The sequence below is a fragment of the Alosa sapidissima genome, chromosome 21 (genome assembly GCF_018492685.1).
Source record: "Alosa sapidissima isolate fAloSap1 chromosome 21, fAloSap1.pri, whole genome shotgun sequence".
Classification (NCBI taxonomy): Eukaryota; Metazoa; Chordata; class Actinopteri; order Clupeiformes; family Clupeidae; genus Alosa; species Alosa sapidissima.
This window is the reverse complement of record NC_055977.1, coordinates 18509610-18522697: the sequence shown is the minus strand read 5'-3', so window position 1 is coordinate 18522697 and position 13088 is coordinate 18509610. Positions and strand designations below refer to the sequence as shown.

Sequence of the window (13088 nt, the reverse complement as noted above, 5' to 3'; positions counted from 1 at the left end):
TCTCTTGAATTGGCGATGGAGGACAGGTGATTTATTGTCTAATCATTAAAAAACAAATTGCAATACATATTAAATCATTCAGGGAATTGTTTAGCAACCTTTCTAAGTAACATATATCTGCCAAATAGGATAACATGAGCAGTGGACCAACCAACATAATACACACCCAAGCGTGGATATTGGCCACAAAAATCCTCTGAAGAAGGTCTGCCCTACTTTATACCTTAGTTTGATAGTACTGGTGTTTTCAACCAATATCAGTGCTAACAAAACAGAATCTGTTTTGGAGATTTTTTAGTGACCAAACCACAGCATTAATATGCTACCAACTTTATGAAATGTGTGATTTAAATGTATCTATTTTTTGTCAGGAGCACTGCATGTAGAAGTACGCATTATCAAGCTGCATTCATCCGTCCTTCACCTTTGCAGTGAGAGAGAGAAAAACTGAAAACGTTATCAGAGACATCTGGTTCACAGCTGAATAGAACTCTTTGCCTGGAAAAAAAGCTTTTCCTGAGAGAGACACCGCTGAATGTCGTCTGGAGAATGCCAGTTTTGCGTGGATGCTCACTCTCTCTCTCTCTCTCTCTCTCTCTCTCTCTCTCTCTCTCTCACTTTGTCATTTCTTTCTTTCTCTCTCTCTACTGCTTTCCCCCCCCCCCCCCGGCCCGGGTAACATGAAAATGAGCTCACATCGCAAAATGGCAGAGTGAACAACAAATTAGCCCGACACCTGGTCTGGAGAAAATTCACAACAGCGAGAAAGACCACAAATGCTGTGGAAAGATGTCCTAGGTTTCAGAGATAGAGAGGTAGAGAGTTTACAGCACCAAAATATGCTTAAGCAAGTTGAAGAAAAGGAAAGACAGCATACTGCTTTGTCGTGCCAAAAGAGTCAGGTTCCGGTAAACTAGCCCATGCCAAAGGCATCTCAGTTAGCTCTGAACAAACACTGGAAGGCCAAGAGACCAGACGATCAAGTGGCCGGTAAGGCCTGTTATTTAAAGTGGCACGGTATCATTGTCCAATAGTATTGTGCTCAACTGACCATTCCACAACACAAAACTATCACATAAATCAAGGAATATCTTAATGTATCATCCAACTGGGCAATGTGTGTTTACAATACTCCACAAAAACTTGACTTGCGTGTATTTTCTCTCTCTAAACTGCCACACCACTCCCGCAAGTGCTGCCACTCTTCCAGTAAACCTAATTCTGGTGCAATTCTCAGAAACTGCCATAAAACCGACTGACTGTAAGTACCACTTTATTATCACAAATTGACAGACATGGAACTCTCCTTTAAGTAATCCATACTTCAGGACTAAAATCCTTGACCCTCCATTGACAGCAATCAATATACAAGTAATAACAGTCAAACCCATTAGCCAAGAAGTGGAACACAACCCTACAATGACATTACTGTGATGATTCTTCAGATTTGGGATAATTTACTTCTAACTTTTTAATCTATACAAATATTTGGGGTAAAGCAATTAGTAATTACTCTATCATTATATTGAATTAACCTTACTTTTAATGGTTTTGGGACAAAGGCTGATAGTTTTGCAAAACTGAACCCTTAATGATTAAATGGTGTTTGCTGGCACCCAAAGGCACAATAGCATTAAAGAACACACACTTCTACAAAGGGTCCACACTCCCCACATAATGCAAGCATACTATACATATATATAATATATGTATATAGTATATATAGTGTATACTATTTGAAAGCATACTATATGCATCTCACAGTGTTCCTTAAATACTCTCTGGTAAGCAGGGTTGAGTGAGGAGAGAAATTCCAATTGGAATTATTTACACTTCAATGACCCAAGTTATCAAACTACAAAAAGTAATTTCTGGGAAGGTCAAGGGACATGCTTTGCTGCTTTCACTCTCTGAGGGGGGAATAAGCAGTGGCTGCTGATGCTCTGCCTCCTCTCAAAATCAAATTAAATGCATAGTCCGTGTGTATGCACTGTGCAAAGACACCAGGCCCCACTATGCTTTTTTTTCTGCCTGCGGTGGAGAGTCCAGCACCAGGCTTCTGCTGTGTTGGTGCAAGCTTGGGCTTGGTGGTGGGGAAGACGCACAGCAAACGCATTTGTGTAGGTCTGAAACATCTGGAGTGTTTCTACATGGCCAGCCGAGGGAAAGACGCGCTAAACTGAAGTGCTGACAGCCGAGAAGTGACAAACACACACACACACACATGCATGCGCACAAATACATGAGAAGAACTGGCAAAACACACACACACACACACAAGCACACACACTCAAACGCACACATACACACACACACACACACACACACACACACAAATACACAGCAAACTCTCCCAAGACAGTTCATTTGTCACTCCAAAGCATACGGCGTTAGACAGCTCCGATGCTGTGCCATCTCCTGTTTTGACAGAGGCATATTGATTTGTGGATGGTCCAGTGTTCCTCCCTCTTTAACCATACGCCATGGCCATTATCCTACAATGCTAAAACATCTCCATGAATATCACAGTTACTGTAGATAGAACTGTAGTGCAGATATGTTAGAGTTAAATAGGCACCAAGACTGTATCAAGAACACCCCTCCTTCCCACACACACACACACACACACAGACACATACACACACACACACACACACACACACACACACACACACACACACTCGCACACTCCCTCCCCAACCAAGGCACCTGGATAATTGCTTTAGGGAGCATTCAGGTCCAGGTCTGGATTCGGTTGCAGTCTGGCCTCCAAATTCTGTTGAGTTGGCAAATGACTGAGTGTAGGCATTAGAGAAATGTGCTCCTGTACTTTTGCTGTTTGGCCACTGTTCGACCCCTCCCGCTTCCTAATCCATCTCTCTCACTCTCCCTCAAACACACAAACACTCTCACACATATTTTCCCTCCTCAAACACACTTATATACAGCATGCTCGCGCGCGCACACACACACACACACACACACACACAATTGTTTTTTTACCATATTAAAACCAGTCAAACATCGGAGTCATAAATGAACATACTACAGACTATTACTGACACAAATTATGTAGTAGAAGTTGTTGTGAAAGAAGATGTTCTGAAAGACAGTGAGCATATGGATGTCACAGTCATAGCTACAACAAGGGCCAGGGTGGTACCCTTACCATTTCTATAGCCCAAGTAGGCTATGTCCCAGTACTGGTGATGTAAAGATCTTTAAAAATACATCAACTGTGTCTCGAAATAGTGGCTAAAGGGAGTAAAGCTTAAAGAGAAAACGCATTTCCTATATATGCACCTTTTATCTTCCCTGTAGCTAACCATAGGATCCAGCACAAAAATGTTGGTTGCTTACATAATCTGTTACGGTGAGGAAGAGGTTAGTTTCCTACCTATGCGGGTGGGACGTGCTTACTATCTTTTAGGATGCAGTAAAGGAGCTCTCCTTGTCATGCATCCTCTTTCGGTGTAATAAGGATCTTATAATTAAAACGCCTTAAACAGCATATGCAGTGTTAGGATGTCAAATGTTTAGGATAGGCAACACATATCCAGATCTCCACACTTTTAACGCACCGTTGCACGATAGCTGTCACGGCATATGGCTAGCAGGGAAGACTAGAGTTACATCTAGGTCCCTTTTCGGATGCCACTCACCCGATGTTCAGCGCCTGCTCCAACAGCTCGGGCTGCAGGATGTTGTGAGGGGGTGTGAAAGCTCCGTTAAAATGAGATAACACAGAGCTACAGAACTGTCGCAATGTCTCGAACTGCATTTTCTGGCTCTCCCCGAAGCCCCTCTCCCTCTCACTGTGCGTCTCACTGTAATGGTCCTTTTCTTAGGAAACGACAGTCCACCACCCTTACGGAACACCGCTACATCCACCGGCTACATTCAGCGCTGATGCATCGATCACGTCCCATATTTTCTTCGATTTCGGCAGAGGAAGTGCTTCACGGAGCGACGGTTGGTCGGAGACGTCTCCCTCATGCTCCAAACTTGAAAGAGACCCGGGAGGACCAGCAAATTTCCGACTGACAGTTTGCCCGTGGCGTGGGAGGTAGAGAGGAGCAGAAGTAGCGGCGCATATTTACCGGTCGCCTCGGCACTTACACCGAAGACTGCTTCCATGCACAACTCCTATTCCTCCGCCAGTCAGAGACGTACTAAAACACAGCATAGATACACTCACCACACTTCTAGTCACGCATAAAATGTTCTTCATAAAATAACTATGTGTGGAGCGGTCTATTCCCTTTTGCCTGCATGCATGTGCATTAGTAGAAGGCCTACATACACTGTCAACACACCAGTGTTGCGAAGCAGGACCAGTAAACAATGGGTGGGAGGAGACCGAACTGGGACGATTTGGGGGTGAAATACAATATGTGAGGACCGCGTATATCATTTATCACACAGCAAGCGCAACATACCGATAGCCTAGCCAGCAGCTCCATTACGCATCGTAAAACTTTTTTGAGCAACTTGGTAAAAGCACAGTACGATACAATTCAACAAAAGATTAAACAAAAATGGGTACATATCAGTTGTAATAAGGCGTCATTCAAAATAGCTATCAATATCACCTCCAGACCAAGTATGCTCCTAATTTTATTTTAATTAACTTCCACCACCATCATCATTATTTCTCAATTTGTTCAATCTTAAACATAATGAGTTATCATATCAGCTATGACTTTAAGAATAAATTTGTATTGCCACTCTACTTATTCAATCTTATACAATATCTCAAGACACTTCCAGGTTCTCCAAGGTATTAATGACTATGTTTGCCTTAGTGAATATCTTTGTTTAGGAGGCACTTTCAGAACAGGTAATATTTTCACCAGCTACAAGTTCTTAGTTATTATAATAATTTGTCTTAAGATGGCTTATCATTCACTTTAGACCTACCTTGTGGTTAGAATTCAGCAAAATTGTAGGTCTCCAATAAGCCTACCTTAATCTTCACAACACAATAAGACATAATTTCATGCATACTGGCATACATATTTTTCAAATTAATGTATTACTCTATCACCCCAGCAGGGTGTACAGTAGACTACAAGCTTTACCCGCTCCCATTTTACCGTTTCGTTTTTTCTTCTCTCACTCCTTTTCTTCCACGAGCACTATAAAACCACGGGAGCCCTCAGGGAAGACACCATCAGGAAAGTTCAAATAAGCTACAGCAGCAACGGGCTGCAGCTAAAGTGGCAAGCTCAGCTCTCAGCTCTCCCCACCCCTATCCCTCTCTCTGTCCATCTCTCTCTCTCTCTCTCTCTCTCTCTCTCTCTCTCTCTCTCTCTCTCTCTCTGACTCCTTCACTCTTATGCACGGACTTTGCATGTATCTATGTCAATCTCTCTCTCTATCTGCTCTTTCTCTATCACTCTTACACTAACTCTCTATCTCTCACTTTCTCAATTTCTAACTCGCTCTCTCTCTCTGTCTGCATGTAGATGTATGTCTGTATGCATGTCTCTATCTCTGTCCCTCTCTCATGCTCACTGTGCATGTGTGTGAATTCCTCTGTCTGTTTCTCTCTTATTCTCTCATTTTCTGGGTCTCTCTCTCTCTCTCTCTCTCTCTCTACCCCTCCCACCCTTTTTGCACCGCCTCACACTTTGTATTTTTGTGCATGTTGGTCTCTCTCACACACACACTTCACCTCTCTTAGTCTCTCTCTCCCTCTCCATCTCTCTCTCTCTCTCTCACACACACACACACACACACACACACAAACACTCAGACACTTCCTCTCACCACTCCATTTCTCCCTCTCACTCTCACTCTCCGCATCTCTCCCTTTTCTCTCTTTTTTGCCTTCCTTCCATCTTTTCCTTTTAAAGGGAAAAATCACCCCTGAGCCCAGTAAACAAAGCCATGCCATTAAAGCAGGCAGAAAAAAAGACAGCACTAAATGGTAGCCTCTTCAATCTGCCGACGCACATGAACATTTTTCATCTTCTGAGCGTCTCTCCGTGAAGAACATAATGCCTTTGGGGCTGAGTCTACCTTCAATAAATAAATCAATATCCAAAAAAGAGAGTTTTTCTCTCTCCCAAATAAGAGGCATCACTCGAAAGGATAATGGTTATGCATTTGGTAGTCTTGTTTGAACTCTTGCCACAGACCCAAAAACACAGTGCTATTTTTTCTTTTTTTCTGTGCTACCTACTTAAGTATGCACCGCAAGAAAAGTCTGGAACGAGAGTTCAATGAACTGATGGTATTTTAACTTTATCCTAAAAATAAACACAGCAGACTAATTCATACACATCAGTGCTTTGGCAAGCACAGATCATAAAGAGGGGTGCTATTTCTAGTGTCATTGACATTCAGCAAAAATGAAAGATAATAAAATGACTCCCCACCACCACTTTGGCAATCCCACCATTTCCTTTCCTGGTATTGTGATGCTCGATAAACAACCACAAAAACAGTCTGCTTCATCCGGCCTTAATAGCCCCCCTGATTACAGGCTCCTGAGAGAGCCCATTTGCTTTGTACAAAGTTAGAAACCATAACTATCAAATCCTCTCACCTCTCCTTTATACAGCACTACTGTATAAACTGTGAGACAGATCATAAGCAGCCCACACGTCTGGATAAAGTTTCTATCTAATTTAGAATCACACAAGAATAGGATCATCTTCATCAGCGCCAACACCACCATCAGCACCATCATCATCATGACCTCAAATTTCACAGAGCATACATTCAGCAGAATTCTTCATCATTATAATCATCAATATGAAGTCTTGTGGCACTTAAATCTATTTTTATTGACAGTCATTCATGGGTACTACTTTAATTAGCATCTTCAATTTCACTGCAATCCAATGTCATGATTATCATTACTAAAATCACTATCATAATCACTATTCACCATATTCCACCAGCCATCTGTCAGATATGACCACCTACACTATCTTCAACATCCGCATGACTGTGCCAGAGTCCCCAAAATACCATAATCTTCCCAACAACCATCAGTCATCATAAACACAATCATAATCAACAATATCAATATCATCATGACTTGGCGTAAAACCACCACAGTGACTACTGGTTTATGCACCACTAGCAACAGCATTCATGTAACCCCCATCCCACCCATTACTCATCACTATACACACACTTCATCATCATCATCATCATCATCATCATCATCATCATTGTCGTCATTACCATCATCATCATCACCATCATCACCACCATCACTTTTAGCACTCTGCTTTTGAACTCTGACACACACACACACACACACACTTTGCAAAGCCTTGCAAAGCCAGAGTCCCGGTCTGGGCCTTTGCCTGCGGACATCAGAACAGCCCTCACCTCATTAGTGGCCCAGACACAAAACAGCCCTAATGATTAATAATAAGATACAGGGGAAGGTGGGGTGTGTGGGGGAGGATGGTGTGGAAGTGTGGTGGTGGGCCAGGAGATACTGCTGCTGCTGCTGCTGTTGTTGTCCCAATCCCCAAGCCTGCTAGATGCTAGTTTTCGCTTCAAATCTCAGAAAAAAAAACTGCCACCCATCACCCAAATATCATCATGCCAGGTGAGACCAAGGCATACAGCACATGGCATATTCCCATCCAACCCAGTACAGCCAGTCACTTAGGACACAAGTCAGCCCATATGAGGTCCTGATCCCCCCAAAAAGAGCATGGGTGTCATCTACGTCCAGCAGCAGAGTAGGTCACTTAGAGAGACATGAACACACTGCACCAGCGCCAGGAAGTAACAGCGACGCACCTGTCGATGGATGAGCCGTTCCTAAGCGAGTCCGGACTGTAACCTCCAGGACCCAGTCGGACCTGAGGTCCTAACCGGTGCCCCTCAGCACCCCCTTGCTGTTGGCCGCTGTAGAACCAGGCTCCGGACTTTGTGAGGATTTCTTGTTGTTTTCGGCACAGGTTGCATACCCACATCACCTGCAAACGAGGGAAAAAACAAGACAGACAAACTAGGTGAAACATCTCAGGTTTTGGCGTTGCTGTGCCAGGAATACGAAACATTTCCCTTCACTCCTCATTCTCCTGTTTCTCACATTAGGAATGCACCAGAGCAGATAACTGCTCAGCTTAAGTTTCTGAACTAGAAGGTGGCAGGAATCATTGCCTTATAATGGTCTCACATGTGTGTTTTGCTGTTTTATTTTATGCAATTGTAGGCAAAGTTACTGTTGTGTGTGTGCATCTGTATGATCGTGTGTATGTTGGGGGGGGTCAATGGGTGTGTCTTTAAGTATGTTTACACATGTTAAAGTGTTGCTCCTGTGTGTACATGAATGTGCCTCTTCTGTATTTGTGTGTGTGTGTGTGTGTGTGTGTGTGCAGAGGGGTGGATGGGTTTGTACGTCTTTGCATGGGTTTGTGTGCTGTAAGTGGGTGTTTTTCTGAGAGCATTCAGAGTCCCACGAAGCTGGCTGCACTAAAGCACTTTCCTGCAATGAGCCCCTAGCCTCAACAGCACACAGGAGAGTGAGGAGCACAGCGAAATCAATACAGGCCACTAACCACGGCCTTGCGCCAGAGAGGAGAGAGAGAGAGAGAGAGAGAGAGAGAGAGGAGAGAGAGAGAGCAGGAGTTGCTGAGTCACCATTGTATGAAAGAATGAGTGACAGCCTGAAGAGAGGGAAAGAGAAAGCTAGAGAGAGAGAGAGAAAAGAGAAAGAGGGGAGAGGTGGAGGGAGAAAGGGAGAGGGAGCTTTTTACAAAAAACTAGTGGTGATTAATTCTTTATTGCTATCTTAGCAGACAAGAAATGTGTACATACCGCATGGCCTATTTAGAGTCCTCTATTTTCTACAAAAGAGTGATTTATTGAGGAGGAATCCTTAATATATTAGATTGCTCTCTCTTTCTCCCAGCACAAACATCTATACACACAAAATACACACAGATTTCTGTTTCTATTCGAAACAGAAATAAAGCACAAGCACTATGATACTAAAAATAAAGCTAAAAATAAAGTCTTTACCAATTTCGATCCTTTTCAGCGATTCCATGTGCACCGGTTTTCTATTCAATATTCAATCCTCTTCCCCCACTTAAAAGTTTAGTCCAAAATTTCGAGATCATACGTCTCAGTTTGCAGCTTTACGTTTTGTCCTTTTTTATTTTGATGGCTCTGGAAAAAATGGCTCTGCTCAGACGGAACGCAGCCTTCAGCTATTACATTCAGTGCTGAGCTTTCACTTCAGCCTCCCTGAATTCAAAGTGGGCCTGCCACGGGGGAGAGAGCCGGGAGCCGGAGATAACGGCGCGCCCCCATACGGAAACGCATTAACCGTTGCGATGCATAATCTTGTCATCGCCGTTGTCTTAATTAGAGAATGCAGGCTATATTTAATTTCAAAAACGCGCGATGGACATTTTCCCAACATATAACAGCAGGTTGCTTCGATTTATTTACACGTGAGGTTTAATTACTCTACGCATGGTTGATCAAATGTTTTAGATTATAAATAATAGGCTGTTTCACTAAGGTAAAAATCACATCAAAAATGTACTGAATATATGTCACAAAGGTTAGAGAAGAAAATAATGTAAAGACAGACATTCACTCAAAATCACGATATTCTGAGCTATGCAGTGGATTTATTTCCTGATTACCTACAGAAAGCTCACCTGAACTAAAGTGTTTCGCAAGAACGAGATGGTGAAACTTGCCGAGAACAGGCATAAGGAGACAGATGTAGCATGATGTAGGCTAAATTGTAATTGTGACATTGTTATTACCCTAAATATTGTATAAACATAGTGAAAGATAGATTTCCTACCCATTATCGTTGGCTCAGTCATCCTGCCCGCGCAGGGACAGTGAGGCGATTGTGCGCAAAGAAAATCCACTTTCAGCGCCACGAACAGTTCTAGTCCAGAAAAGACAATATCGTTGTTTCGTTCGCTTTTATAGAAAGGTCCATGTTGCCCCCGCCCAACTACATATCAAAACAGACTTCATGCGTCAGTGAATAATCTAAATGTATAAGGAACTCCACTCAACTCTGAAGGTGAAAGGCTGAACATCCTAAGTCCGTTTTTATGCGGCACTCGCTGCCAAAGAAGAAAAAATATCATAAAATAAGTAGGGCGAACGGCAGAATGCATTCAGCAGAATTCCGTTTCTAGTTATGTCTACATTATTTATGGATGCTGCTAGGATCAAGCAGCGAAGGCTGAATCCGCTTCATTACGAATGCAGATCGTCCCCAGTGGCACCACAATGTTCAGCAGCAACGCGCAAAAAAAGAAAAACACGCACACGAGACTAGAGCGAGAGCCTTCACAGACGAGGCCAAAAAAAAAAATTGGTACCCTACAGGGCTTACGGAGAGGGGAAATCTATTTATAGCACAGGTAATTTCGGAGCATGTCTTCACCAAATTGCACCTGAATTAAGACAGCTGTTACCCAACCATGTGGGTAAACTGAATGTTTGATATTTATCTGCATTTTAGATCTTACATTTTCAATATCTGGCATAGTTGTTTCAAGTACTGAAACACAATAATCAAGATCAAGAACTATATACCTCTGTGTGTGTGTGTGTGTGTGTGTGTGTGTGTGTGTGTGTGTGTGTGTGTGCGTGCGTGAGAGAGAGAATGAGTGAGAGAGAGAATGCGTGATGACCTAGGCAGATGAGAGAGAGAGAGAGAGAGAGAGAGGGACCGATGCGTGTGAGTGCTCCATGACGTCACCCGCTGAGTGCTGAAAAAGAATCTGGTCACCCGGCACTGCTGGGGCAACCCAATCCAAGCTCCCAGCAGACACCACGGGCCATTCAGACCGCAACCAGACACATTGGCCCCCGTCCTCCCCATCGCCACGGCAACCAACCCTCCCTCGCCTCCAGGTGCATCCTGGGACGGCCTTTACATCAGGCCAAGCGGAGGATGGTGGTGGTGAGGGGAGGGGGGGGGGCTCAACTAATGAGTCAGTAGACAGTCAAATGAAAGGTAAAAAGTGCCTTCACTGTCCCTGATTAACAAACTCATTGCCCTTGTGGTCCAGTGGACTTGGACTTAATCCCCCATGGCAGCAGGCACTGAAGATATCTGGAACATCTGGAGAGGATGAGAAAATCTAGCGCCTGCCTTATCTCACAGATGTGTCCTATGTGTTTGTGTGTGTGATGCATCCTCTGAATTATTCATGGAGGTTGAATTGCAGATTAGTCACTGATTAACCATTGACCAAAGGTAAAGTTCTCCTACACATTAATCTGCATATTCATACAGACAAACAAACAAACCACGAATGCGGCTGGATATCTGTACATTACTCAGATTATGAATTTGCTATTGTCTCATCTCTGTTTTGATTCATTCTTTTTTGGTTTTAGAAATGTTCACTATCGTCTAGAGTGTCTTTGCGGTTGTAGTAGACATGAGCTCATTCCAGAATTGACACCTGACACAGCGGATTCCGGGGGCGTAGCACATCGCTTTAGGCAATAACGTAGTGAGTTCACGTATCAAGACGCATCAGCTGACGTTTAACCACTGACATAGTCTGTGTAGCTGGTATCCTGTTTCAGTCTGATGGTGGTGATGATGCTCTATTTTAACAAAGAACAAACTTAAAATCATAAAAAAAGACTACTAGACTACTAGATATGAGACGAGTAGAAAAAGAGGTTGCTAACCACTTTGTCCTTCTGTGGCAAGTCCATGCAAGCAAGACAGCAGCAGAGATGATGGGTGTGAGAAATGGATAGATGCAGAAAGAGTGAGAAATAGAGGGAAAGGAAGAGAGGAAGAAAGAACATGTAAAATGGAAAAAGACAGACAGAATAAGCACAGGAGACAGAGACAGACAGCAGCAGCAAAAAGACATTCAGATAGAGACAAAACAAGGGGAAAGAGTCATGACATTAGTGGTGACACATATTGCTTTTTACTTGGAAGGCATCTTTTGCAATAATGAATCGTTTCCTGATATATACTGCCTCTAGTGGCAGAGAGAACTAATGCAACACTACATATCATATAACTAATATCCCAAGCAAAAGAATAATTCAGCAGGACTGTCCAAGATACATTTAGGTGTAGCATTGAACAAGCCACCTAGAATTCTAATAAGTCACATTAATAACCAGCACACACACGTAATAGATTAATTCTATTGAGGCCACTTGTCTTTAGGCGGCTGCTCCAGCATCCTAGCAAGCACTTCCTGACTTCCTGGCTGAGAGACGCCTGGCAAGTTCCTGAATACACTGTGTTCCTTTCCCTTCCTCAAAAGCTGCCGGCACTGCTGCACTGTAGGGCTGCAGCTCACAGCAGCTGGATGCTAGCGCCCTCTTGTGGTTCTTTAATGCCTTCAGCTGATCTTTCAGTTGACTAATAAAACACCTCAATAGCTTGTCATTTCAAAAAATTTCTTATATACAGTGCATATTAACATTTTGAATTGAATTATCATTCCAAGCATACCTTCATAGGCATAAGTGCAAACAAGACTTGGAATGGTTCTGGCAGTGAATGTTGTGTGTATGTTGTGTGTGATGTATTTATAGCCTACTGTAAGTGTATCTATGTCAGTGTGCATGCATGTATGTATTAATGCATATTTATATTCTTGATATTGTGTAGTATGTATTTGTATGTACACATCTACTGTATGTCCATCCCTGTCTACTGTCTACATAACTGCACTGCTAGAGTAACACCAACAGTCGGAACCAAATTCCTTGCATGTGTGAACCTACTCTGACTCTGATTCTGAACAGTGGACACTGGGACTCAGCCATGCAGAAGGGAATTGGGGAGTTGGGGTTCTGGGTACCTTGTTGGAACGCAGAGACACTCGTCCTCCACAGCGGGCGCAGAACTTGGTTTGGCAATAAGAACAGACGTGGCCGCAGCCGTCGGCGAACTTGGTTTTGTGGCAGATGCCGCAGGTGGGCGAGTCACTCTTCTGCTCCGTCGTGGATTTGGCCTCCTCCCCGATCTTCTTCACCTGGTCCTTGTACATCTCAAACTGCTGGTGCAACTTCCTATGGGGGGGGGGGGGGGGGGGGGGGATACGGAGCGAGCATGAGGGTTTAGCAGAGGTGACATGGGG

At 43.5% G+C, this 13088-nt stretch overlaps 1 protein-coding gene across 4 annotated transcripts in view; it reads right to left on the bottom strand.

The window, feature by feature from the left end:
- rims2b (regulating synaptic membrane exocytosis 2b) overlaps positions 1 to 13088 on the bottom strand; it is a 116302-nt gene that overhangs the window by 85678 nt on the left and 17536 nt on the right. For all 4 annotated transcript variants that reach the window (XM_042076056.1, XM_042076057.1, XM_042076059.1 and 1 more), the window contains exons 3-4: positions 12810 to 13020; positions 7774 to 7952 (exon numbers count right to left, since the gene is read on the bottom strand). In XM_042076056.1, coding sequence (XP_041931990.1) covers positions 7774 to 7952; positions 12810 to 13020 — 390 coding nt within the window. The remainder of the gene's footprint in view (positions 1 to 7773; positions 7953 to 12809; positions 13021 to 13088) is intronic.